Source organism: Actinia tenebrosa, unplaced genomic scaffold, assembly GCF_029948245.1.
Source record: "Actinia tenebrosa isolate PJP-AT-01 unplaced genomic scaffold, QUT_ActTen_1.0 PGA_scaffold4__44_contigs__length_22323623, whole genome shotgun sequence".
Taxonomy (NCBI): domain Eukaryota; kingdom Metazoa; phylum Cnidaria; class Anthozoa; order Actiniaria; family Actiniidae; genus Actinia; species Actinia tenebrosa.
This window is the reverse complement of record NW_028292581.1, coordinates 13,124,138-13,152,073: the sequence shown is the minus strand read 5'-3', so window position 1 is coordinate 13,152,073 and position 27,936 is coordinate 13,124,138. Positions and strand designations below refer to the sequence as shown.

At 36.9% G+C, this 27,936-nt stretch overlaps 3 protein-coding genes and 1 long non-coding RNA gene across 6 annotated transcripts; 2 read left to right on the top strand and 2 right to left on the bottom strand.

The window, feature by feature from the left end:
• The first annotated feature begins 2,827 nt into the window (after nt 1–2,827).
• LOC148907125 (uncharacterized) lies at nt 2,828–6,314 on the top strand. The gene is made up of 3 exons (XM_089037198.1): nt 2,828–3,022; nt 4,164–4,251; nt 5,013–6,314. Exons 1-3 carry the CDS (start codon nt 2,862–2,864, stop codon nt 6,171–6,173), a joined length of 1,410 nt encoding a protein of 469 aa, XP_088893324.1. The 5' UTR covers nt 2,828–2,861; the 3' UTR covers nt 6,174–6,314.
• Nucleotides 6,315–11,406: 5,092 nt separating this feature from the next.
• Nucleotides 11,407–18,500, bottom strand: LOC148907124 (uncharacterized). The gene is made up of 2 exons (XM_089036620.1): nt 18,324–18,500; nt 11,407–15,478 (listed from the first exon to the last, which is right to left on the bottom strand). Exon 2 carries the CDS (start codon nt 15,476–15,478, stop codon nt 12,536–12,538), a length of 2,943 nt encoding a protein of 980 aa, XP_088892746.1. The 5' UTR covers nt 18,324–18,500; the 3' UTR covers nt 11,407–12,535.
• A 1,151-nt stretch (nt 18,501–19,651) lies between these two features.
• Nucleotides 19,652–27,446, bottom strand: LOC148907122 (uncharacterized). 3 transcript variants are annotated; one of them, XM_089036623.1, is made up of 2 exons: nt 26,705–27,445; nt 19,652–20,953 (listed from the first exon to the last, which is right to left on the bottom strand). In XM_089036623.1, exons 1-2 carry the CDS (start codon nt 27,377–27,379, stop codon nt 20,873–20,875), a joined length of 756 nt encoding a protein of 251 aa, XP_088892749.1. In that variant the 5' UTR covers nt 27,380–27,445; the 3' UTR covers nt 19,652–20,872. The 3 variants fall into 3 exon arrangements, with proteins under 3 accessions (XP_088892749.1, XP_088892751.1, XP_088892752.1); XM_089036625.1 differs by lacking the exon at nt 19,652–20,953 and adding an exon at nt 25,007–25,745 and having other exon boundaries at nt 26,705–27,446; XM_089036626.1 differs by lacking the exon at nt 19,652–20,953 and adding an exon at nt 25,007–25,855 and having other exon boundaries at nt 26,705–27,444.
• On the top strand, nt 21,248–24,355 carry LOC148907123 (uncharacterized). Its single transcript, XR_016121110.1, has 2 exons — nt 21,248–21,645; nt 22,643–24,355. It is a non-coding gene; the product is annotated as an uncharacterized LOC148907123 (long non-coding RNA).
• Nucleotides 27,447–27,936: the final 490 nt, after the last annotated feature.

Here is a 27,936-nt window from a genome sequence, read left to right as displayed (position 1 = left end):
AATCTGGAGCACATGTTGCCAAATACCTTAAACTTTTGGTTGTGTAAGTTCGTTGGCGAGGTGGCCAAGAAAAATGGAGAGCGTTATCCACCTAAAACGCTTTATTTGGTAATTTGTGCGATTAACCGACATTTAAGTGAGACGAGAGGAGAGAATGCATTGAACGTTCTCAATAAAGCTGACAAGAGGCAAGTAAATTTATTGGGTGTTTTAAATGAATTGCCTTAAATCGCATTTTATATTTAGGTGGAAAAATATTTATTTCAGAGGATTCGTTGAGCAGTAATATTAATAATTTTTGTGCAAGTTCAGTATTTAACAACTGCAATATCAACTTTGGTTACGCGAATAAGTAATATCTATAATATTGGCATGTATTCATGTACAAACTTATTGATTAATAAACCTTGTAGAATTCCAAAGAACACGACTATTTATAAAAGTTAAGCATACTAATTAGGCGGGTTAGAGATCTTTATAAAAGTTAAAAATACTAATTAGGCGGGTTAGAGATCTTTTTATAAAAGTTAATCATATTAATAAGCATACTATTTACAATTTATCAACCCCAGCCTTTCCCTGCTGACTATTCAACCCTCCCCGTGCTTTAAGTTTCACACGTCCTGTATCGAGAATTACAAACCATCCACGTGACCTGAATCCAGGTCTTTCACTGGGTAATTACCTCATGCATTATTAATGAATTTTACAAATATATTTAAAACACTCATTAATAATTCATAACATTAAGGTCCAATTGGAGCCACCATACACGTCACGTGCATGAACCTTTATACCCGATAAAGTCCTCTTCATTAGTATTCAAGTGATTTTATATAAAGACACATGTGTCTTTATATAAAGACACATGTGATCTTTATATAAAGACCACTCGAATTCTATGAGGATGACTTTATCAGGGATGAAGTATGCATCCAAGTTTAGATAGTCAACCCTAATGATCTTTGACTAACGTGCCTGTCTTTGCCTTGACACGCAATATCCAACGAGTGGGAGCTTCTATTGAATCTGGTTGCGCATGTCCGTGACGTCAAATCTCTATCGAAGTATAAAAATCCATGTTCGTGACGTGTATGGTGGCTCCAGTTGAACCAAAATCTTATGAATTGTTCATGAGTGTTTTAAGCAGTTCAAAAAACTCGTAGATCGTGTTTTATCAGGTATATAAGCACTCGACTACGCCTCGTGCTTTTATACCTGACAAAACACTCCTACTCGTTTTTTAAACACTACTTAAAACACTCATTAATAATTCATAAGATTATGGTCCAATTGGAGCAACCATACACGTCACGTGCATGAACCTTTATACCCGATAAAGTCCTCTTCATTAGTATTCAAGTGATTTTACATAAAGACACATGTGTCTTTATATAAAGACACATGTGATCTTTATATAAAGACCACTCGAATACTATGAGGATGACTTCATCATGGATGAAGTATGCATCCAAGTTTAGATGAAGACATAGAGCTTCATCAAGGCCATAGTCAACCCTAATGATCTTTGACTAACGTGCCTGTCTTTGCCTTGGCACGCAATATCCAACGTGTGGGAGCTTCTATTGAATCTGGTTGCGCATGCCCGTGACGTCAAATCTCCATCGAAGTATAAAAATCCATGTTCGTGACGTGTATGGTGGCTCCAGTTGAACCAAAATCTTATAAATTGTTCATGAGTGTTTTAGGCAGTTCAAAAAACTCGTAGATCGTGTTTTATCAGGTATAAAAGCACTCGGCTACGCCTCGTGCTTTTATACCTGATAAAACACTCCTACTCGTTTTTTAAACACTACATATACTTAATATACTAAATATACTTGTGAAATTTTTGTTTATAGCACCCAAGGGAGCACATTAAAATTTTGTTTGTGTAAAGAGGAAAGTTATTGTTCTTGGTTGATCTATCTATCGCGCGCAATCCAACATGTGACAGGCGTTGCTCGTAGTGTTTTGGTTTTGGTCGATCCGAATGACTTACGATCGTGTAAGGAAGGGAATGACGAGTGTGTTTATTTACACGTCGCTCCGCTCCTCGCAAGATATTCGTCGTTTTTCTGAGTAAATTTGCTAGCCCGACTAAAGCAAGGAACGCCTGCCATAAAGTGTAGCGCGCGCACGTTAACAAGCACTACAAGGAACGCCTGTCATATCTTAGATTACGTGCGATAGAATCGAAGATAAACCAACACAATCAAAATCTTAACGTGCTCCCTTTTTACACGTTGCTCCGCTTCCTCGCAAGATATTCGTCGGTTTTCGGAGTAAATTCGCTAGCCCTGCTAAAGCAAGGAACGCCTGCCATAAAGTGTAGCGCGCGCACGTAAACAAGCACTACGAGGAACGCCTGCCATATCTGAGATTGCGTGCGATAAAATTGAAAAGATAACCCAACACAATCAAAATTTTAACGTGCTCCCTTGTAGTACCCTCAGTAAAATTGAGCAACTTAGTTGGGACTCTACAGAGTACAATTTGTGGTTTAAATATATTTAGCAATTAGTCCTCGAGTCATGAGTCAGTCAATAGCCCATGAGGCCGAGGGCCGTAAGGTCTATTGACTCATAGGCTATGAGGGCGAGAGGACTAATTGTTTTAGTGAAATTCGATTAGTAGGTCAAAGATATAGATGCAAACGAGCTTTAAATTAAATGTTTTTGGTTTTCAAAACAGGCACTTTTCGCTACTAGTATTACTTATAGCCTAGTAGTAGCTCATCCAATCAGAACGCAGCATTGATGATAGACCACTAGTTGGATTTGACCAATACATCTTATATTACTCTCACAGCACAGCTACGCTTGAATTTAATCATCACACTGTGCAGCCGGTGTTAAGAAATGGCGGATGTGGAGTGGCATCGTCCCTTGACAGCAAATGAGAACTTTATGCACAGTCTCAACGAAGAAGGTTGCTGTTACGTCAGCTATGTGCTGAGGATCTCTTCGTCCAGGGTTATAACTGAAGAGGATGGCAGAAAAGTCTTCACTAGCTTGTACCGGTGAGAGTGGTGTTAAAATTGCGAACCTTATTCTTAAATTGAAGAGTAAAAAATTAAAGGGCCAGGGCACGGTGGTACGAAGGGTGAACAGCGCTATCCGACGGATGAATCTTTCCACTGGATAAGGATTTATCCGTTGGAAAGCGCTATCCACCCTTCGTATTACAACCGGGCCCAGATCGATCTACTGTTGTGAAACCCCTGGGCTTATAGTGTGTGGGAAACTAGCTGTCGTTAAGTCGTGGATTTTCTCCTCACCTTATGATGATTGCCTAGAGCTCCGTGACCAGTTGTAATTTTTTGTTTTTCGATTTTGTGAGTCTCTTATTTGCGGTCCCATAGGCAGTGCCTACTTTACCCATTCCTGGACCCAGCCCTGCAACATTATACGAGAACCACAATCGACGATCGCGTATTATGTCAACATTTTTCATAACATTCTAATGACACTTGCTCACTGTTGTTAATAATAACATTGTGTTATGGGGCTGGACCACTCTCGGTACGAGCTACGGGATCTTTATTCTACTTCTCTTCTTCAGTTCTGACTTCTCTTCTTCTTCACCTATACCCTCTGCTCTTCTTCTGACTTAAACTAATTACATGAGCTCTATTTATAATAACTTCATGACATGTGTCATTCTACAATCAATATGATATTATCGCTGAGTCTTGATTGGCTAATGGATATAGTAAATTCCTAAGTGTGATATCTTATTAAAGAATAATACGAGTGAAAATCATAGAACTAAACATAGCTTAAACTAAAGATAATATATGGATATATGGTAAAGGTATAGAAAGGTCTACGAGGAATATTTCTATCATAAGATTTAAAAGAATAGTGCCAAGATAACTAAGCAAAGGGGGTAAAGAGTGTTTAGGGTGTAACCAGAGGTGTACATGCTAATGGGAGGAGCTAAGAAGTTTACTTGTAAATTCAAAGCATACCATTTTCTAAACTTGTGCGTGATGGTAGCCTTACTGAAATCTTATATCGGTATTTTTAATAACTAATTGATCGTTCTTTATCTTGTTTTCATACGATAAGAAATAGTAATTAGAAAACTGATGTCTAGCTTAGTCTGTAAAAACATTAATTTTCTCTCTCATAACAATTGCTTTCCTTCTCTTTCAATAGCAAATCTCCAAATTTAAGACTGTGTGTGGCAGAGAGAGATGGAGAATTATGGTTTCGACAGATGCCTGAAGAAAAGATAGATTTTCAGGTAAGGAACATATGGTTTGTGAAGAAATACACTCCTTAAAGTGCTAGTCTTACGAAAATTACACATCCCTGGAAATTGTACCATATAAAACTAGATATGTAATATAGTTTACTGTCCAATTTCTTTTTCGATACGAGACTGGGAAGATGTTGCATTTAGTAAAGTTTGGCCGTTTGAGTCCGCCATTAAGCGATTGCGTTCCTGGCAACTCTTAGTGATTCGAAGGAAGTGACGTCATACGCGCCACCCTTCAAAATTCGCGGCTTTTCACAATGTGTAATTGCAACCAAATTTCGACTATTTTTAATTTAAAAACAAGCCTTAAACCAAGTCATGCCTAGACTAACACTAACATAAGACTAGCATTTTAATGTCAAATTGTAAATAATGACAAAGATGAAGAAGTCCTACAGCGATACGATAAATAACGAAATAAGCTAAAACTAAGATTCCGCTACATACAAACATATAGCTAAGATAACAACAGGGACTTAACTAAGTATGATGATAATAATAGAACGAAGAGACTTACAGGAATTACGTGTACAGATTAAAATCCAAATAACGTAACAAGAACGTCTGTGTATACAAAACAATATGGCCGACTAGTTCCTGAGCCGGTCAGCGGCTCTAACTATGATACCCTAGGCTCTAGTGGCCAGCGGTAAACTCTTCATAAGCAGTGGACATATTTTTGAATTGGTGTCTTTTTCCATATATATATTATATATATATTAGTATAAATAATTATAAAATTGCAGGTGATTGTAGGTGCAGATGTCAACAAAGTTTTCCATGAAATAACGAACTACACCCTAAATGATGCAGAAGGACCGATGTGGGCAGCAAGACTTCTTCCGTGGGCTCCAAGTCAAGCCTCCTTTGTTGAATCAACCTCCTGTAATGACGAAGAAATAACAAAACATCCCAACTTGTGCCACATGGTGATGGTCTACCGCCACGACATAACTGATGGTTATAGCTGTATGCGCATCGCCCGCTCCATTTTAACAATGTTCAATGATTTGATAGTTGGTACTGATATCGATGACACCACTCAAATTGGGACTCTTCTCGACGTAGACTGGGAAAGGAAAGAGAAGGAAAAGATTGAACAAGCATTTTTGAATGATCCTCAGTTACTTCATGAGAGAAAGGAATCGTTTGCCAGTTGTACATTGGAAACGTTGTTCGAAAAAGCGTATCCTGTTCCCCCAAAACTGAAGCCCCAGACTTTGAGCATTCTGCATATAGTTGATAAAGACCAAACGAAGAAGTTTATTTCTAGATGTAAAGAAGAAAGCGTCACTGTCCACACTGCCTTTTGTGCTGTAGTAAATGCAACGATCATAAAAATGCTGTTGGACGCAGGGATAGATCAACCTTCGTATACAATCTCAGGTTTACATGCAGCTGACTGTCGCGTCTACTACGAAGGTTGTGTTGATGAATTTGGTCTTGGCATGGGGATCCTAGATGTGACACACTCTGTTGAAAAGGAACATGCTATAAACAATTTCTGGGATTCTGCAAGAAAATATCACACTAAGTTCAAGGATCAACATCTAAGCCGGAAAGCAGCCCTAGAGCATGAAATTATTGAGAAGTTAACCAACTTCAATGCACTTGTTCTTCTTGATAAAGATGGACAAGACGCCCCATCAAAAGATATGGCACAGTACAGCACCACCAACATGAGAGACATAACCTTCCTGTTAGGGGACTGTGGAGACCATGTCTATTTGGAGTTCCTGGACGGACTGACAACAGTGCACCTCTTACCGTTTTTGTGGTTGAGCGCTTTCAACACTTTCAGAGGTAGATTCCTGCATTCACTGCAGTATAACGCTCATGTCATCACGACTGAAACAGCTGAACAGTTTTCTAAGGCACTCTTCGATATGTTTGCCACCGTATTATAAAAATCCAAACTATTCAATACAAGCTACTAGAGAGTAATAACAGGGATACATGCCTTCAAATTCCGGTATTTCGATGTCGGATTCAGAGCAAATCCCAGTATAACCGTAACATAATGATCGCCAATAAAACACGATCTTCGAGTTTGTTGTACTACATCAAATTCACTCACCAGTGGTTGAATTAAAGCGACCACATATTTCGCGAACATATGGACTTTTATACTTGGATAGTCATTCGTACATCAATGTCATGCGCAGTAAGTGCTAAACTAAAATCTAAATATTACATATACAGTCGATCCCAAAAACGTTGTCCAAGTGAAAAGAAGTTTATAGGACAATAAATGTCACGTGTTCCATTAAATATTCAGTTTTACGCGCGTGGATTTTTTTAATTAGCATACTGATGCAAAAGTAAATTACAGTATTGAAAACTGAATCTGAAAGATGCCGCGGGCTTTCTCGGATGATTTAGGTGGATAATGGTATACCAACATTTGTTTTATGCAAAAACATACCAGGAGATAGCCCCTAATCTGTTTGTAAGTCCTAAAACGGTCAAACGGACGTCTACACTAGTGGAGACATTTATCCTTGGCCCGTCGGTCGACCTCTTCAACCAGGAACACATGAAGAGTATATCGTCATGGAGTGTCTTCTAGAACATCCTGAAATGCAATTGAATGAAATAGCGTCGAAAATATTCAATACAACTGGCTCTGCTTTTAGTGCCCAAACATTATGCAGAACGGTCCACAGGCTTGGATTCACGCGCAAGAAGGTATGGTACGTGCAGATTGGTTTGCTCATTACTCATTACTCAGTCTTGCAGAACGTTCTCTAAGTCTGGTAAGGCTTTCACTAGCTCAGAACGTAGCTCTGAAACGGTCTCTAACACTGGAAAATTGGGTAAACTTCTTACAACGTAGCTAGACTTCTTCTTGGAGTCCAAAACCCGAACTTCTAAAGTCGAAAGAACTTGTTTTGAATTACCCGCCGTCGACATTTTCTACCACGCATGTGATGCAGCACGTTCAGATTCCTATTTCCACACGCGCGTAAAACTGAATATTTAATGAGACACGTGACATTTATTGTCCTATAAACCTCTTTTCACTTGGACAACGTTTTTGGGATCGACTGTATATATAATTCTAGGTCTAAAAACATTATCTAAGTATAGAATTATGTGTAAGACTATAACCACCCCACCCCACCCTACTCATAATTTAGAATTTATTTCCCCTAAATAAACATCCAAAAATATTACATAATAGAAATCCATGTTAGACAAAGACCACTACACCCTACCCCCACCCCTATTTCGTGTAACCATATAAACCTAACTTAAAGAAAGAAATTATATGAATTATTAAATACTAATTAAGTAGCAATGAGAAAGACTAAGGTATATATTTTACATATCTATGCCTAATATTACGATTCAAAGTTTAATTTTCCTAAAGCCCTCTTGAATTCTTGTAGATTCCCCAAGATTCTGACCTTATTAATGATAGGTAGCTTATTCCACAACTTACACAACCAATGCAGGAGAACGACTTATGCATCCATTGAGTTGAAATGAGGTTGATCCAGATTATATATACTTTCCTCCCTCTTAAACTATAGCTAACTTCTCTTAAATTTAGAAAATAATTAATATAGTGTGGACCAATGGAGCTAAGGCATTTACATATCAAGATCAATGCCTGATAATACCTACGATGTCTGAAAGTGTCCTTACGTACTAACTTTAGCAGACGTTCATAGCTTTCGTTTTTAATTCGAAAAAGTGTCCTAAGAGAGGATGTCAGCAAAAATCGAACATACGCCGGCAACAGTCGAAAAATCAAAATCGCTCATACTTTAGTCCAGTAAATTTCACCCATGGGAATCAAAATGTTCATTCATTTGCTCTCAGTGAATTAATTAGCACGTCATTGCTTAGCTGCAAAGGGCCTATTACCAGGGTACTTTAACGCCTTATCAAAAGCGAGGAATTTTCAAAAAACAAACAGATTTAACCATGTGTTAACTAAAATAAAAGGTCGATATTAAGAAAACGAAAAGTCGAGACAATGTCCTATTCGTGACTAAAGGGACTTTGGGGGTTTTTGTTCTGCGACAAGTAATAAAGATTTAAAGTTGGAGAAACTTGCTATACTTTACAATACTTTTATGGTGACTGTTTTAAAACTCATTTATCAGCTCGTGGTATACGGATTTTCCCTTTATATTATCTTTTTTCTAAAAGTCTAATGATTGATAATAACTGTATATAAATATCCTTAATGGTCATATAAAGCCTACTCCTAAAAAAGCTAAAACGTATAAGAATATTTTCAGTAGAATTCGTCTTTGCATGTACGAGTGTGACATGTAAAGGTGTGACGAGTTAGCATCAAAAGCCACATCCTTTTAGAATGCCGCTCGGTCACGAACTTTGGGTAACGCGACCACGTTATTATTAGGAAACCACTTGACTCTGGAAAAATGATCCTTTCTCGTGGATGATTTTAATTTTATTAATCCATCTTTTCATACTACGTAGTATTATAGTAGTTCGGGCTAATAGTTTACTTTTTTCTTTAATAATTTGCAATTTAGGAAATATTTTAAATTCATTTGATTGTTACTACCGAATGGCCGCTTTTTCTTCGAAATTTCTCCAATTTTAACTCTCCGTTACTCGTTACAGAATAAAAACCCCAAAACATCACTTTACTCACGATTACAACATTGTTTTAACTTCTCAATTTCTAAATATCGACCTTTTATTTTATTTAGCACATGGTTGAAATATTTTTTGAAAGTTCTTTGTATTTATGACGCGCCAAAGTAACTTCGGTAATAAAATATTTTCCGTCAACATAAATTTATTGGAAGATAATAAATTTTTATAGATTTAAAGCCAAGACAATGTTGAAAACAGTTTTTGAACAAGAAGCCAGAAGAAGAAGGCACACGAGGCCCTCGAAGTTGGAGGATATTCTGGCTTTCTTAGAGGGTCATTTATGACAATTTTGTTTTTCTCATTTTTCTTGGAAATAAAGCAATATTTCGAAAAACGAAGTATACCACGATTTGTTTTATTTATTTGTTTTGTTTTGTTTTGTTTTGTTGTTTTTTTTTTTGTTTTTGTAATAGGTCTACCTTATACTTGAATATGTGCGAAATCGATTTTCTGGCTGTTGCCGCCAAATTTCGATTTTGTTTCATTTTTACTGACATCTTCTCTTAAAACATAACAATTAGCATCTACGAGTCTTTTATCCTGAATTTTCCCAGGACCAATATGTAGTATGCTACAATATTCTAAGTGTGGAACTATAAATGTTTTGTATAATAAAGTCATTGTGATCACGGATACAATGCGTGAGATTCTTTTTAAGGCAGATACCTTTGCATAAACTTTCTTGAGCTGCTCTGTGATATGCTCCTTGAAGGTAAGCCTTTTGTCCAAAAGTGACGCCCAAAATGTTCAGAGTAGGTTCGATCTTTACAACGATGTTATTGACTATGAAATCGTACTTTTACGATGATGGACCAAGGATCATCGCCTGCGTCTTCGTATTATTGATGGACAGGTAGTTTTGCTCTAGCCATGTAGATAAAGTTGGCAAATCATTGTTGACTATGAACTGTAATGCTATTAAGGAGACGTCTGAGGCATAACTGGTTGTATCAGCATACAATCTTAACGAGATATGGGACACAAAGTAATTGATGTCATTTATGTACATGTTAAATAGTAATGGATCCTTGTGGCACACCCACTGTAACTGTACTCCAGTATGAGTAAGCGCCATCTATTTTTACCCTCTGACGACGATCTTTCAGGTATTCGTCAGAAGAAGCTTTATTGCCGTGATTGAAAACCCGTAAGCTTGTAATTTAGCCAAAAGAAGATTATGGTTGACACTGTAGAAAGCTTTCCTTAGAACTACTGCGACAGTTACGACAGTCAGTTTCTTTTAGGTCTAAATTGGCACGCCAGTCTTCAGTCATTTTTAGAATAGCTGTAGAGCAAGTGTCCCTTCATATAGATCCAGATAGATTTTGAAACAGCAGAGGAGACATTGCATTATATATCTGATCATACATAACTTTCTCAAACACTTTGGACAACGTGGTTAAGATGGAGACAGGTCTATAGTTGGTTTTATCGGTTTTGCTTCCTTTTTTATTTATTGGCGTAATATTGCTGCTCTTCCACTCTCTAGGCAGGGACTAAGTAATTTTTAGGTGATTTATAAGTCTAGTTACCTTGCCGATGATATGCCATACATTCCAACAGATATCTTCGGATTTAAATGCTCCAGGATGTTTTGTACATATTTTGTGTGGACCGGAGTAAAGAAAAATTCGTTTAAGTGTTCCCTGTCACGTATTGATGAAACAATAGAGTGAGTTTCCATATCATCGATTGTGAGATCTTGAGTGTCTTAATTGATTGCATTACAAAAATATTCATTAAAACACTCAGCTACGGACTTCTTTTAATTAGTGACATGATTTTCCTCAATTAAAATGATGTTCTCATGAGTCTTTCCACTGCATGGTGTTTGGCAGCAGAGGCTTCATTCTTTTCCAAAATTCACCAGCATGTTTCGTATCGTTAGAAGTGCTTTTACAAAAAGAATGAAGTGCTTTCCTTTTCATTGAAGTTACTTTATTATTCAAATTTTATGAACCTTGAGCAAAGTACTTAATATCTAAGCACGATTTAAAAACTAAGGTTAAAAAATAGCGAAAATGGGCAATAAAGCAAGCGAACTATTCACCGCAGTTTTATGTTATTCCCGATTCAAATTTGTAAAATCATTCTTATTGACAATTTTCTTTTATTATTCGAATACTATATGAAATTTTATGAACGGTTAAGAACTGCCCTATGATGAGACCTTAAGCCTCTCGGGGTTAGAAACTCTATTTCAATGTAGGGAACGCCATTGTAAGACCTTTTTGAGAAAATCATGTCAAATACGTCAGATAATCTCCATCGCTATTTACCATTTAACCTTAGTAAATGTAATGTTTTTTTACGAAAACAAAGGACATTTGCAATTACAGCGTGCAAGACCAACAGATTTAAGAACACTTTTATAATTGCAGGCGCAAGTAATTAATTTCCCTTTTTTAATATTAGTATTAATAGTAAAATTAGTATAATAGTATATATAGTTTTTAGATTTTTTTGCTTTTTTCATAATTCCTTTATTGTATTACTTACTTAATTCAGCCTTTGGCTGCATATGTACTTTATTTAATAAACGATCTATCTATCTATCTATCTTTTTGAGAATACGAAGACTCGGGATTCAAAATAACCGATTCAAAACTCGAATTATGAATAACAACTATGCAAAACTCTTAGCAATCTTATATATACGGCTGAGTTAAGTTATTTCTTGTTAGAAATTTGTTTTTCTTAAACTGTAACCAATTAGTTTTAAGAACTGTTTTTCTCTTATATAGTTCTTGAGGCAACTTGCCTCGATAATTCAAGCATAATACTGAAAAACAGAGTAGAGTGCACGCACTAAACCCGTGCACAATAATTAGTACTAATTAGTACTATTTCTTAGAGAATCCTTTGTTTCTATTGCTTAGTTATCACTTTTTAGTACTAAGAATTAGCATTAGTTTCACGGGTTTAGTGCGAGCACTCTAACTGTTCACAGGATAATCACAGCTGTGTGCGTGGAGCAATTGTTAACTCTTCGCATTCTTATTTATAAACTGAATAAGAGTAGAGTGACCACAGTAAATCCGTGAAACTTTAGTAATACTAAATAGCACAATTTCATGCAAATTCCATTGTTTTCTATGGTTTAACTAGCACTATTTTGTACTATTTAGTAATTAGTGTTTCAAGGATTTACTGTGGTCACTCTAGTTATTTCTTGTTAGAATTTTATGTTTTATTGTAAACTCTTAGCATATTTATTTATAAACTGAGTAAGAGTAGTTATTTCTTGTTAGAATTTTATGTTTTCTTAAGTTGTACTTAAGTTGTACCCAAACAGTTGTCGTCGTCGTCTATACTCCAAAGATGAAGTTAAATAAACCCCATAAGGGAGTGAATTCAACTCTCACATAAAGAGTTGTTATTACACTACACCGGGAGTCATATTTACTCTAAATATAGTGGACTTATATTATATATTATAACTCCAAAATAGGAGTCATTCGGTCATCGTTGTTTCAAATTCCATTGTTGTAGTAAAATTGACTCCCAAAAAATTACTGTATATGATTGTTGTAAACTCAGAATCTTTCTGTTTCAGTGTATACATATATAATAATTGTTCTACTTGTACATTGCTTGAAGCTAAAAGCGAAAGACGCCAATAGTTTGATCAGTTTTTCGAATTGACTACTACTCTACCTTTTGACAGTTTTTTTTTTTTTTTTTTTTTTTTTGATCTTTTTTCCCTTTTTTTAATAGCCGATGCCCTCCTGAGAAAAGGTTTTGCTTCTTCATGTTCACCAAGGTCACGATGGCATGATCCTATTAAATTCAATGTAGAAATCAACTCTGGATGAATTGTACCGTGGACCGTCTCTTCTATAGCCAATGCCCTTAAGAAACAAGCTATTGCGTCTTCGTGTTCACCAAGGGCACGAAGGCAGAGTCCTAGATTTTGCAATGTACAAGCCAAAGTTTGATGATTTGGATCAAAAACCTTTTCTTCAATAGCCAATGCCCTCAAGAAACAAGTTTTTGCTTCTTCGTTTTTACCAAGATCTGCAAGACTATTTCCTAGATTATTCAATGTAGAGGCCAAAGCTGGATGATTCGAACCGAAAACCATCTCTTCAATAGCCAATACCTCCACGAAACAAGATTTCGCTTCTTCGTGTTTATTAAGGTCACCGAGAACGTTTCCGTAGTTATTCAATGTAGTAGCCAAATATGGATGAGTTGGACTGAAATTAATCTTGCAAATAGCCAATGCCTTCTCAAAACAAGACTTCGCTTCTTCATTTTTACCAAGATCACCCAGAGTATTTCCAAGGTTATTCAATGTATAAGCCATATCTATAGAATTTCGATCAACAGCATTTTGAATAATATTCAATGCCCTTTCGAAACAAGTTTTCGCTTTTTCGTGTTCACAAATAATTCTGAGGGTGCCTCCTAAATTATTTAATGTAGAAACCAAAACTGGATCATTTGGACTGAGAAACATCTCTTGAATAGTCAATGCCCTCTCAATGCACTTTATTGCTTCTTTTTGTTTACCAAGACAATAGAGGCTGTTTCCTAAACCATTCAATGTAGAAGCCAAAGCTGGATGATCTTTACCGTAGATGTTTTCTCCTATCATCAAAGATATCTCAAAAAGACTGCGCGCCTCTTCATATTTACCGTGTATTTTACAGATGTGTCCGGTCGACAACAGACACTTCCGTCCATTGTCCTCCTCATCAAAATTTATTTTTAGTATTAAATTTGGATTTTTGAGACAAAGGTTCAGTCTGCTTGAGAAGTGCCCGAAATGAACTACTAGGGACTTTGTTGCCATTATATCATTGAAGTTGTTCTCGTCAAAGGAATTTAGTAAAAGTGTCGAAAAGGCTTGAATTACATTCAACAAGAAATGCAATTCTTCTATTTCATCCATACTTTGTTGTCGTAGGATAGTATTTAGGCATGCATGCACTACTTGATGCACAATTATTTCTTGTGATTGACCTTCAAAAGAAAGAATGAGTGAAGATGAGGTTACATTGGCAGCCACAAGTTCTTTGTCTTCATCCGACATACTCCGTGTTACGTACTGGACGATATATTCTAGTGGTATCGTTTCGGGAGCCATGGCAGACAAGAATTTAAAAGCATGTAGCATAACCGCATCTTCTGCCAGTTCTCTTTCTATGGCCAACTTGACTGCTGCTGTCATCGTTTGGGTATACGCTCTGCTGATTTTTTTATATTCTCCTTCAGTCGCTTCTCTCTTGCCTTGTTCAAGCTTTTGCAGGTATTGTTGCCATGAGAACCTTGGTGTGGTCTTGCGTACACATTTCATGTAAGTTGCAGCACATGCAAGTGCTAAAGGTTGCAAATCAAGAGTTTTGGCAACTTGAGTTGTGACTTCGTCATCAGCAGCCATGTCAGATATCACCAAAAGCGTACGTACCGCTTCATCAAGATTCATACCGCGACTAAGAGATATATGGTAAGTGTAAGAATCATCAGCAATGGATCTACTGTCTTGAGTGGTAACCAGTATCTGACCTTTGCCGTCAGTCTTTTCTCCTGCCTCTAGCAAGTATCTGAAAATCGATTTCAGATCTGTGACGTTATCCACGATCAGGAGCCATGAGGAATACTTTCGCAATTTTGGAGCTACAAGACTTTTAAGATGAATAAGTTTGTCTTCCTGGGAGAGATCTGTTGATGTACCAATATTTGTTGTAGAATTCTCATCACACTTTAGGCTTACAGCAAACTCTACATACGATTCTATTAATTTGTCGATAGATGATGCATTAAGAGTGAAAACAAATTTTACTTCTGTCTCCTTATTAGGAACATCATCAAACACTTTCTCACCAATCTGCCTTGCTACTTCACTTTTGCCACAGCCAGGATTCCCGGACAGATATATCACAGTTATCTCATTAGGTTTAGTATTTTTCAACTTTTCCATTCCCTGTAATATGTTCTCGGTTTCTTTTTCACGATAGGAAACTTCATGGCTGGGTTTGGGTGGCAATACGCAAAAAGCTTCTGGTTCCTCGTTACGCATCTTTTCCTTTTCTAGCAGTTCCTGAGTGACACGAAGTTCCTCTGTAGGAAACGTTTTCTGGTTTCTAACTTCCTCGATATCAGCTGTATCAAGATGTAAGGTAGCAAACGCAGTTTTAACCGTATTCATAGCCGTTTGGAATTTGGCATCGGTTAACTTGCCAGATGATGAATGGCCAAAGACTTCATTACGGATTAAACGTAAATCATTCACGGCTTTCTCTACGCCGGGATCGAGATGTTTCCCAATAGCATCCGAGTAAAGAATGGCGAAGAAAAGACGGGTACAGTCCCATTCAAGTGTATTCCCAATTTTCACATTCGCAAGATTTTTAGAATTATTCTTTTTACTTTTTGGTGACTCCATGTTGTAAAAATCGACTCCATTCTGTGCCGTGTCTTTCCACTCACCGTAAGTACTACTATAAAGAGTGTTCCATTGCTTCTTGAACACCTTTCGTAGGCCAGAAGGAATGATATCAGTACTAACGAAACAAATCTGGAAGTAGTTAAGTTGCTCTGGCGAGTACTCTTTGGATGCAGCCATCTGTAAACACAACATAATCAAAGTAGTAAACACAACAAATATAACATTGAAAGGACTTATCGATTTTTCAGGCTTTTCATTCCTTGTTGAATATATATTTATATAGTCACAAAGCTATTTTCAGTATTGAATCTCATATCTGGAAGTGATCATAACTACTCGCACTGATTGGCTAGAGATGGCATATACAAGAGGGCTTTTCACGTGGAATCGCATGAAAAATCAGGGATCCCATGGTAAATTTTGCATTAAATATTTAATATATATTTTTCTTCCTTCTTTCCAATCAAAACACCAAATGAACGTGAAATCTACTTTAAAAGAAACAAAGTAAGATAACCACCTAAAAAAATAAACGATATGTTCCCGAAATATAGATTAGATAAAAATATTGAGGACATTTGAAACATTAAACGCATGAAAAAAACAGGAAGCCCGCGCTGCTTTTCTTTGTCCTGAAAATCATAAAACACTTATAAATGAGTGATACTCCTAAATTACCTATAGGCAAGTGATACTCCTAAATCAGGTTAAGGACGGTACCTACTAATTGAGAATCAATTATTTTTTTTAAATGACTATGTGTTAAAACTATGTTAAAACCTGTCAAAGGGTTATTAAATTGTGGTTAGAAAAGTAGGGGTCACCATTGGAAAAAAATGCCCATACCGTACATTTGGAATATTTGCTCTTTTCGGTCTTTTTCCTCTCTTTCCAAAGCAAAAGGTTGTTCTTAAAAGTAAAGTTATATAGCACAAGTAAACTGCGTGACAAAACATCCCAAATGACCCGTAAATCTTCTGTTCTTTCGCTAACTACTGTAGTTAGCGACGTGTTTTCGAGGCTACGAAACCTAAGAAACCATAAGAGGCGAATGTAAATAGGCCAACAGATAGTATGAGCTTATAAAATCAGCAAAAATACGGTTCTAAATTTTAACAAATTCCTATGAATTATATACCAAAATGTTCAGGAAAGCCCGGGGTTTTGTTTTTGTCTGTTTTTTGTTGTTTTTTTTTTTTCTTTACCTTCAGTGCAGTAAAATAGACTAGTCTATTTTGCTGTACTGAAGGTAAATTTGATTAACTTATTGAAGGTTTAAAGGTGAGTAATCGCTAACGAAGCGGCGCCGGCGCTGCTTGGCACGGATAGTGCAGCGGTAAATACTCAGAGCGTACGTACAGCTGATTCAAACCAGAGAGACCGTTGGTGGACGTGGTAAATATATTCAAATCGTACGGCTGATTCAAACCAGAAACACCGTTGGATGGAAAGATAAGTGAACACTATTTAGTATCCATTTAGAAACAAACATATATCAATTCAATTAGAAATCTACGGATAACTGAAACAATCACACATTAAAAACCCAATCCGTCTGTCCTGGCGCCCTTGATGCAATCCTCATGAGTTCTTTTCCTTCAGCTTAGTCAAATACCGTTTCATTTTGTCGTCCGATGCGTTTTTCGCTGTTTATTTGGTTGGTTAACACTAGCTTCCTCTTGCACTAAAATTACACAAAGCTGGAAACTCAGTAGCGGCCGCGGAATTCCAATCGCACTCGCATTCTTGTCAAATTATACCGAAAATATAACCTTACGCACATAAAAGAACAATCAATAAGTACTCTGGCAAAATTCGGAATAAATCACCCTTGTAAGTGAACGAAAATAATTTTCGAAGGTCGTAATTTAGCTTTCTAGACGTGATCTGACCATTGTGATATCTCCTTGGAATTGCAAGAGCGCAAGCCGTTAAAATTCTTACCATGAATTTTTTACAAATTTCGCGTAACACTCACCAAGAGGATAAGTAAGTGTGGCAAAAAGACGCTGTGAGTATTTCTGCGAATTTTATGAAAATTCAAGGAAAGAATCTTAAAAGAGATTCTTAGTAAGTCGTGACTCGAGTGACGGCTTGCATTCTTGGAAACGCATCGGACGACAAAATGAAGCACATTCTAGACAATTGTAAGCTAAGTATATTTTTTTAACTGTATTTGGCACGGTTCGAATTTGAAACAATGCGAATAAATTTACTAGAATAACTGTTTGTTCCTAAATTATAAATACTTTTTTTCTTTCTCTTGTGTCTAACAGTATTTCATTTTCCCTACTGTATTTTCCTACAACATTGGTTAATTACAATTTATACCAAGATTCAAGTGGTTTAACGCCCTTAACGTGTAATCAGGTTTTGTCACGGCACTTGTATCCATAGCAAAATAATTCATTGACTATTTTTTGAATTCAAGTTTTATTAATAAGGAGTGGAAACACTGGAAATCAAGTTTGCAGAAAGAATGCTGCCGCTCACCATGACCCGAACGCAGTAAATTTCTGTCTAGGAAAAAGCAGAGAAACGTCTGCTACTTCGCCGAATCGAAATACGTGAAATACATTCGCTCTCTAATTAACAAAGCTACAATCTAGAGGCAAAAGTTACGATTTCCTTGCCTTCTTACCGTTTTAAAGCCAATTTTTTAAAAAACATTTTCAATTTTGTCATCAAAAGCGGCTGCCAGATCAAGACCTCGGTATGACAACATTTCCTTGTGGTCTAGCTATATTATTCCAGATTTCCTGTTATCAAGATTCCCGAAAACCCGCCTTGAAAGAATTGAACAAGAGCGACTACTTCTTTTCATGTTTAAAAAACAAAAATCATAAGGAAACCTTTAATGTGAAAATTTTCGACTTAGTTCAGGCACAATAACGAAAGCCTACTGATGCGTGTTTCACTTTTTAAACAACACGAGGTGAACTACCAACATCAATATCAATGAACATCAATGATTAAAATGACAGAAATCACCGTACTACTTTCCTATTAAACTATGACTTACCTTCGCTCGACTTTTCTATTACACTGAACGCTGAGTTTTGTGTTTTAGTCGAGTCAACAGAGTCCGAGAAATCATGATCTTTGTTCTTGCTGTGGTCACATAGAACTGGTCGAACCCCATGATTTTACCTCTCAGTATTATTTGAAGATATGACGTCAGTCATTATCTGGGCTGCTGGCTTGATTCCAATTAAAAAAGCATGAGTGGGGAGGGTCATAATCGTTCATGCAAACTAAAGGAAGGGTCACAAAAATGTGCTCAAGCTTCTAGGTGGGGAGGAGGGGGGACGGGGGGTAGGTTTCTTTTGCGGTAAATTTGAAAGAGTAAAGGAGTATTAAAGAAACAGCTTTACATTTAACTTAATCGCTGTTCATTAATTATGAAAATACTGAATGCTCGCTATTTAAAGTGCAAATGAACTCTTCGACAATACTTTCAGTACTGGTTCTGCATAAAGGCAATAGTTGATTGGTAAAATATTTCTTGATTTGAGTGATGCGTCTCTAAGTTATGAAGGTTTATACTTCCAATATGTTAATGATGGTGACGTCAGGTAAGGTATTTGAGTGTTTTTGTTGTAACTAGTAATACTAAATGCTGGCCATTTTGAAAATATAAATTTAAAATAGCTTTCATGTAAACCATGAGTAAAATAATGATACTTTTTAAATACTGTTTCTATAAACCAGTTCAATTTTGTATATTTAATTAAGTCTTAATAGACGTCACACTTGTCAAGTATATTGGAAGTATAAACCTTCATAACTTAGAGACGCATCACTCAAATCAAGAAATATTTTACCATTCAACTATTTACTTCGTGTAGAATCAATACTGAAAGTATTGTCGAAGGGTTCATTTGCACTTTAATGATATCATCAGCAAATCAAAAAATTGCAAAATTGGACTGATGATTTTGGACATTAAAACAAGAAAATTAACGCCACATAGAAAGACGAACTTTGTAGTTAAATGCTGAACTGTTCTGTCAGTGCGTTTTTCTTTTCTTTTTTTTCTTTTTTTTTTTTTTTTTTTTTTTCTTTCTTTCTTTCTTCTTCCTTCCTTCCTTCCTTCCTTCCTTTCTTTCTTTCTTTCTTTCTTTTTTGTTACACAAGTGAATAGAGCTCTCGCACTTGGCTTCTTTTCTACGCGCTGCCGGATTACCGTCTAGCAAACAAATCGATAGAGTACGTAAAGGTACATGGGAAACTACTCTAACGATTTATTTGACTGACGGTAATCTTTCAACAGTCTGACGGACTGTTGCCTCGATCAGCGCGTATCAATTAAAACAGTGGTAAAAACCGAAGTGATAAAAACTTGAACAATCCTTTTAAGCGTCTTTATTGGAAGTCCAAGCAACTTTTACAACTGCAATTTTACTACTGACACAACTCAACTAAACGAACTAAATTATCTCATAGGACAGGTCTAGGCCTGACCGAAAGGTTGCATAAGATCACGGTCAAATTTAGCTCATACGTGCCACTCGTGAGAGGCATGTGACTACAGTCAATTCAAAAAATGTTGTCGTCGACCAACTTAAGCCTACGCGACTGGACCGAAAGGAACTCTGGGTAGTAATCACCGAAGCCGAGTTGACTCCATAATTTTATCCGACTAGTTATGCCTTGTTTACAGCACGAACCTTCGTAGGCGAGCGGGAAGTGTTGAAGGAGACTTTTTTTAATGCCTTCATATTTTTCAAAATTGTGAACTGAATCATAACTACTTTGTTTTTCTTTCCCTAAACCCAAAGACATGCATTTGATGGATTGTTTTTCGCCAATATTATCTTTATTACTAGCGGGAACAATTAATTCAGAACGAATATTTAACCGCTTCAGTGATTTTTACCCATATTCCTTTCGGTCCAGTCGCGTAGGCTTGAGCCGGTCGACGACAACGTTTTTTGAATTGACTGTATATACGTTATGACTTGCCTTCAAGACCAACGCGGGCTTGTAGCTCGTATTTAAGACATGCGTGACATTTGTTAATGATTATATAAAATAAAATATTTTTTGGAGTTAAAATGTTACTTTGATTATTGTCCCGTAACAATAGCAAGGGGAAATTACTAGGAGGGTGAAACTCTCAATAAATCCTTGGTCTATCACATTGCTAGCTAGGCTAAAAATAACTCGCGCGCTGATTGGTTTATGGCTGCTGTGTTAGATGCTTCATGTTTTATTTTCGGCGACTTCGTTCAATGGATTTTAGATGGTTAAATTCTGCTTTTATGGACAATTTTAAGAAAAAATGAATATATATGGATTCAACAACGTAACTTAAGTAATAAATAGATATTATCACATTTTAAGAGCTTGATATCGTATTTATTTACTCGTTTTCCGTATCATATAGCTCACTCGCTCCATTATTTGTTTATTACACATTTATGGTATATTTAAAATATGTCGCGAGATCTTATTGGACAGTTTTACCGCGAAGTGATATCGTATCACTACACTGATATGGTTTTTTATTCACGGCTTTGTTGACCCTAAATGTGTAATAAAGGACCAAATCGGTCAACTCCTAGTGATCTAGAAAATAGATAGAAAAACTTGAATACCTCGAGAAGTGCGCTGCTGTCTTTTAGTTTCGGCCATATCAGATTGTAAAGCCTGAAATACAATTATTATTTTTGATTTAGACTTATAATTTCATTCCTAAATAATATTTACCAATGTAAAAGAAATTTTAATCTCTTAAAGGTACTGAGATTGAAAGTTGAAAGTCACGATATTTTAAGAAAGAGAACGATTATATTTTAGCGAAACTTCAGCAAATGAAAAACAAGTTCACCAATTGCAAGTTCATTATAAATGGTTGCTTTCGTTGATTTTCCGAGAAGTTAAAAAAAATGAACTATCAAATCCAATAAGTATCTATATGATCTTATATTACTTTAGAAACACACGAAAAAAGATTGTTAGTACAACTCATATGCATTGCTTATGCAGCAGAACTGATTTTATAGCTATTGTTGTGCTAATTTCCTGAAATCGTGGCCCAGTGGGAAAAACTTGGGCTTCCAAGTGACTGAGTACGTTTGAGGGAGATTGGTACCAGGATGGGTGGACCTGAGATTAAGAGTTTACCTAACTCTGTTTTTTTTATTATAGATTCTTTAGATCTTAAATGTTTTCCCATTAAAATCCCTCATGATCCACGAACATGTCCAAGCGGTGAGATTTTCACCAGTCATACGAAAACTGCTCTATAGCACCAAATGCAATGTGGGTGTCGTCTTCATTTTTCTTCACTACTATTGCCTGGAAGACCTTCCAAACATCTTGGAATATGTACCTTCATGGTAGGCTGTGTTGTCTCAGATACTTTTCCATTTACAGCCATATCAGGGCCATTTTTGGGAAGAGCGGGCTTTCATATCAATCATTAAAAAAAAAACATTATGGGGGCCAACAATGTTTCAGCATAAACGGGGAGGGACTCTTAAAAATATGCAGATAAGCTAGTGGGATGAATCAGCCCTCCCCCTTCTGATTATTGACCAGTCCCTTAGCTGTAGGTACGGTCTGGGACCAGTATCGCTTCTCCCCTGATTCCTTAACTTAAACATTATCCTGCATTGCCTACCCAGTTCCCATGCGACAAAAACGTACTCAACCCGGTCCCGCTCGATTTATTCCCTCGATTTACGGCTACCGATGTATGTTATTGATTGCGCACTAGTTTAGAAGTCTTGATTTACAAAACCAAGACAAGACGCATCCCAAAGCGAAAAGCAAAATAGTGCCGGCTTTTCTCAAAACTTATCGGTGATAGCACCAAGAGTTCCGTGGTAATAAACCTCTTTGCAGATCATAACACTAGCAAAATCCCTTGTACACTTTGCTTTCTTCAGTAAAGGTGCAGTAATTGTCTTACTATTCACGAGACAAGAAAAGAAAGGCAAAAAAGCTGAATAGGAAAGAAAATTCGCAATGCATCCTGGTAGTTACATTATATTGAAAACCAACTAAACCTTTATTTGGACACCAAAGCAGTGACAGACATCCCATCAGAAAGCAATCATACGTACCGTTCTCTGTTTTAGGAAGAGGCAAATGTAGCGAGGCACTGGAACCCTTTATAGTGGTAATTTAAAATGAATAAATAAATAATTTTACGTCCTGCTTTTGAGTAAAAAAAATCTGCAAGTCAGTTTTGGGCCATTCCGATAAGTATTGTAAACATGTGTTTGGCCTTTGTTTTCGCTTTGATTTTCGAGAGGTTCCCAACCTATAGAGCCTTCAGAGCTTCTTGGTGGGAAGCTTCATTACTCATATAGCTTATTATTATTCTTGCAGATCTATTTTGTAATTTCTGCAGACGTTTGAAGAGACCTTCACCAAGTATGTCCCATACCTCACTACAGTAATTAAAATGAGGTTGTACTATAGCATTATTTATGGATGGCGACCAGAGTTTCTCTATCCACAAAGTCTCTAATTCTCCTCATGGCTCCTATACCAGATGTAATTTTTTTGCTATACCATCTATACGCTTATCCCAAGACAGAGATTGGTCAATTTCGACGCCAAGAACCCTGCTATGGAAGACTTGTCTTAAAGGGTTTTTACCAATATTTATGCTGGGCTGTGCAATTACAAAGTCGGTTTTTGCCACATTAAAGCTCAATTTGTTTGCTAACAACCAGTTTTTGACATGCTCAAGGTCACTATTCATAGCCCTCTCGACTTCCTCTATTGTTTCACCAGTTGCCGTTAAGTTTGTTGCATCAGCAAATAAGCGAGGTGTTGTTTGCTTCAGACATTCTGGTAAATCATTCATAAACAAGAGGAAGAAGAGAAGACCAAGAACGGAGCTCTGAGGAATTCCGCAGCCAATCTGGCTCCCTGTAGACGACACTCAATTTAGCTGACATATTTATTTACGACGCGATAGATAGAATTTCATAATATTTCATGGTTAACCGTATCGAATGCCTTTTTGAAGTCAAGAAATACAACCATATTTAACAACTTTCAGTCCATACTAATATAACAGCTATTTTTGTACTGTCCAGTAAAGCTGAGGCAGTAGAAAATAGTCTTCGAAAGCCAAATTTATGTTCAAAGACAATATTGTTAGCCAAAAGGTATTCGTATATTTGATCGCATATGATTCTTTCCAATATTTTGAAATAATTATCGGTGGAATATTAACAGGCAGAGCAGGCGTTCTTTTGATGGGTTTGAGGAAGAATCGGGGTTTTGGGGTTCCTGTTTCGACTACCTGCCCGCGACAAAAATGAAAACTAGCTCGTTCCAAATTTCCAAAGTTCCCCCAAAACCCCAGTTTTTCCCCAAACCCACAAGAACGCCTGCTTTGCAGGCTAGTGTAATATTGACCGATCCGCTCGAAGACTCGCGGCGATATTCCACCGGTAATCATTTCTCCTTCGGCGAATCAAATTATTTCTTTCTATAACGGTGGCAGTGAGTTTCAGTGCTTCTCTCTTTCAGAGTTCAGTTATACTTCATGTCTGTATACTTATCCTATGTTCTTATAGACACTTTCATGGGTGGATCTCCTTGCGCCTCCTTGTGTTCTCTTTTCTTGTATTCGTATTAAGAAACCAGTATTTTCTTCTAATTATGTCTTTGGTCTTGCTTGAGGAAAGGTGCTTGCATGCTACGTTTATAATTCTCTGGCTGATACATAGGATTACTCCCGGGGGGAGGGGGGGGGGGGGTACTACCACCCCAACTTGGGTAGGGGTGTGTCGCCAGGACCTCAAAACCCTGACCCTATCCCAGACCTAAAACTTTGATTTTACATACCCTACCCCAGACTAAAACTAAGAATTGTATACCCTATCCCAGACTAAAACACGGAAAAGACGGTTATTCAATTGATTGCAATCAATATTTACTAACGTTTTTATCGTTTTTGTGCCGTCAGAAAGCGTAGCCTATTCAGCGCCAGACAAAAACGACCAAATCGTTAACCCTATCCCGGACAAATATGATACCCTATCCCAGACAAAAATGATACCCTATCCCAGACAAAAATGATACCCTATTCCAGACCAAAATGATGCCCTATCCCAGACAAAATGTCAAAAAATTATACCCTACCCCAGACCCAAAAGCCGAAAAACCATACCCTATAGGGCGACACATACCCGTATAGCAAATATAGGGGAGTACCCTCCCCCTCCCCCCCCCCCCCCCCCCCCCCGGGGATTACTCCATCTGTTACATACAGTTCTTCTCGTATGTCCTGGTAAGGCTTCAAACCTGGGTTGACGTCGCGCCATTTCCCTGTTTGAATTACTTCTATGAGTTCTCGCATTTATCTGTCTTGTTCTGTAGCTGTTTGAAGCTTTTCCCAAACTACCGCGTGGTCTGCTTGGGTTACTGCTCTCACATGTCTTTCTAGTTTGTTATTTCCAGGTTGTTATTTCTAGTGTCTGTAAGTGGGTATCTTGGCATGTAGTCCGTCATGTTTGACTTTCTTGGAATGTGGATGGCTTCGAAGTCGAGGTTCTGCATTTTCAAGATAATTCGATTCTTGGTGGAAGCTTTGCTTGTGGGTTGTTTAAGAATATTAGTAATGGTTTGTGGTCTGTCGCTAGTTTGAACTTAGGTGCATGAAGCAGGTACATTTGCAGTCGCGATGACGTAAATACTTGGTTTGTTTTCTTGATACTTGGTTTGTTTTCTTGATACTTGGTTTGTTTTCTTGATACTTGGTTTGTTTTCTTGATACTTGGTTTGTTTTCTTGATACTTAGTTTGTTTTCTTGATACTTAGTTTGTTTTCTTGATACTTGGTTTGTTTTCTTGATACTTAGTTTGTTTTCTTGATACTTAGTTTGTTTTCTTGATACTTAGTTTGTTTTCTTGATACTTGGTTTGTTTTCTTGATACTTGGTTTGTTTTCTTGATACTTGGTTTGTTTCCTTGATACTTGGTTTGTTTCCTTGATACTTGGTTTGTTTTCTTGATACTTGGTTTGTTTTCTTGATACTTGGTTTGTTTTCTTGATACTTGGTTTGTTTTCTTGATACTTTGTTTGTTTCCTTGATACTTGGTTTGTTTTCTTGATACTTGGTTTGTTTTCTTGATACTTGGTTTGTTTTCTTGATACTTGGTTTGTTTTCTTGATACTTGGTTTGTTTTCTTGATACTTGGTTTGTTTTCTTGATACTTGGTTTGTTTTCTTGATACTTGGTTTGTTTTCTTGATACTTGGTTTGTTTTCTTGATACTTGGTTCGTTTTCTTGATACTTGGTTTGTTTTCTTGATACTTGGTTTGTTTTCTTGATACTTGGTTTGTTTTCTTGATACTTGGTTTGTTTTCTTGATAACACTATTTATTGTCTTTTTTTCTCTTCTTGAAATGTGAATCATGGTTTATTTGAAACACCTTTCACATCCAGCCACCTGCAAGTCCAGTTACAAGACTGGACGTCCAGAATGAATAGATGCAAGTAGGTTCCATATGAAGCTTAAATTAAGTACTTGGGCGATTTTATTACTGCTTTGCAGTGACAGAGCAACACCCACGGCCAAACTAAAAATTAAATTACAATCAAAAATACTTAAAAAGCAGTATTTTTACAAGAAAATTAGTACTTGGGCTACAATAGGAGTAACTGATACAGACTGTTTTTTGGGACTTCTTCAAAAAATGGAAGCAAAGCCTGCATGTGGCTACTGTTACTTTTTTAGACCAAACGGCATCACAGGAGGACCAAACAAGCTTTGAGAGCTGGTCCAGCAATGTATATCTGACATTGCTCAAATATCTGTAAATTTATAGCAGTTTTTCATGTGATCACGTGACTGATCACGTCATATGTCACATAATTGGCAGTGTGTAAGCAGTGTCCGGCAATGTATGTGTGTCCAAGTTTGACTGACGGTGGTCAAATATTTGAAGACTTATTACAGTTTTAATGTAGTCACGTGGTTGATGACGTCATACGTCACATGATTGGCACCCATGTGTAAGCAATGTCCGGCAATGTATGTCTGTCTAAGTTTGACTGACAGTGGTAAAATATTTGTAGAGTTATTACAGTTTTTGTAGTCACGTGATTGATGACGTCATGTATTAAGTAGCCACAAAAATGCTTCTTCCTGTCACTTGCCACTCGCGTTTTTCTTTGTCAATATGTAACGTTTTTCATTTCCCTGAGGATGGCCGAGTAGGCCCGCGAAAGCTCGGAACATATGTATTAAATCTATGGTTGATAAGACAAATTATTATGAATGTAACAACAACCAACAAGGAAGTATTTGATTTCATTTGAATAAAGTTTGGTAGCTAGTTTGGATTCGATAGACTGCGCTTGCTACTGTACGTCATTTTAATAGCAGCTATAATAATAGGAAGTAATAAACCATTAAAACTACTTACGAGGCCACCATGCTCTGCCATCCAAGGAACAACACTGATCATCAGGACTTTTTCCATTATTTCTTCAATGTCCGACATCAGTTGTTTGAAGTTCCTGGTGAACGAGAATCGTACACACACGATCTCTGAGCAAATCTGAACGACCTCCAACGCTGTCTGCCAGTCCACGGTCTGCGAAGTTAACACTTCTCTCAGAACTGGAAATTTTTGTTGAAGGAGGTTATTGACAACTACGTGTAGTGGAAAGCCATTTTGTACATCTTCGTGTAAAATTTTAACGCCACTCGAATGGCTTCCTCTTCGGTTAAACAGGTACTGTGCAATGAAATCAGTCTCACGTACAGGGTTGGTTTTGAATCCCGATGTGAAATCCAGATATCCTTCGATCATCATTTGTACAAAGACTCTCGTTTCGTACAGTTTTAGTAACTCTACGACATCGTAACGGTGAATAGCTAAGGCAAAATCTTTCAATTGCTTAACATTGTAAGCCGATATGACTTGTTCTTGTATGAGAACTTCGAAGACTTCAAGCAAACTATCGCAAGAAGTAGACTCCGGCAGCACTTCTCTGTAAAAGAAACGCAATTCAGGCTCATGTGGAGTCAGCATGCGGTGGACTTGAAGAATAGTACATCGAAAGGAAGTATTTAAGATGTTATTCATTTTCGACATTAACACAAGATAACAAACCAAGCATCAAGAAAACAAACTAATGGATAATACGAAGGTTTGCTGTCGAGGGCCGGGTATTTATAGCGAATAGCATAATCACGTGATAATAATACACAGAAAAGCATGACGGGAAGTGGGTCTTCCCCAACGCTAAAGAAATAATTAAAACAACACAAACCAGAAACAAAATCCAGTTTTATTTCGATAAAACTGCCCTAAGATCCTTTTCGTAACTTCTCAATAATTTTCCAAAGTTTTTAATAATTTGTCTTGCTTTGTCAATGAATTTTCTAGCTTTTTTCATCTAAAAATCATGTTTTTTTCTGCGTCTTTTAATAATGATTAAGATTCCCATTTTCCAGATACAAAAATAAAAAATACGTCGTGAATACGTAATAATTCAAATTTGAATTTCTTACGTAATGTGATTGGCATGACAGAGCGGAAAAACCGGACGCATGCGCATTAGAGACTATTTTCATGAGCAATCCAATATGGCGGACGAAAGCGGTAAAAATCTGTCTCTAGGAAAATTGCTCTAAAAACGGACAAAAACG

What these genes read in the sequence shown, in the direction of transcription:
- LOC148907125 (XM_089037198.1), top strand. Translation starts at nt 2,862, where the DNA reads ATGGCGGATGTGGAGTGGCATCGTCCCTTGACAGCAAATGAGAACTTT. An exon ending in GTCTTCACTAGCTTGTACCG is followed by an intron (nt 3,023 to 4,163) that starts GTGAGAGTGGTG and finishes CTCTTTCAATAG; the next exon opens with CAAATCTCCAAATTTAAGAC. An exon ending in AAGAAAAGATAGATTTTCAG is followed by an intron (nt 4,252 to 5,012) that starts GTAAGGAACATA and finishes ATAAAATTGCAG; the next exon opens with GTGATTGTAGGTGCAGATGT.
- LOC148907124 (XM_089036620.1), bottom strand. Translation starts at nt 15,478, where the DNA reads ATGGCTGCATCCAAAGAGTACTCGCCAGAGCAACTTAACTACTTCCAG.
- LOC148907122 (XM_089036623.1), bottom strand. Translation starts at nt 27,379, where the DNA reads ATGTCGAAAATGAATAACATCTTAAATACTTCCTTTCGATGTACTATT. An exon ending in TGGCAGAGCATGGTGGCCTC is followed by an intron (nt 20,954 to 26,704) that starts GTAAGTAGTTTT and finishes ATTGTATTTCAG; the next exon opens with GCTTTACAATCTGATATGGC.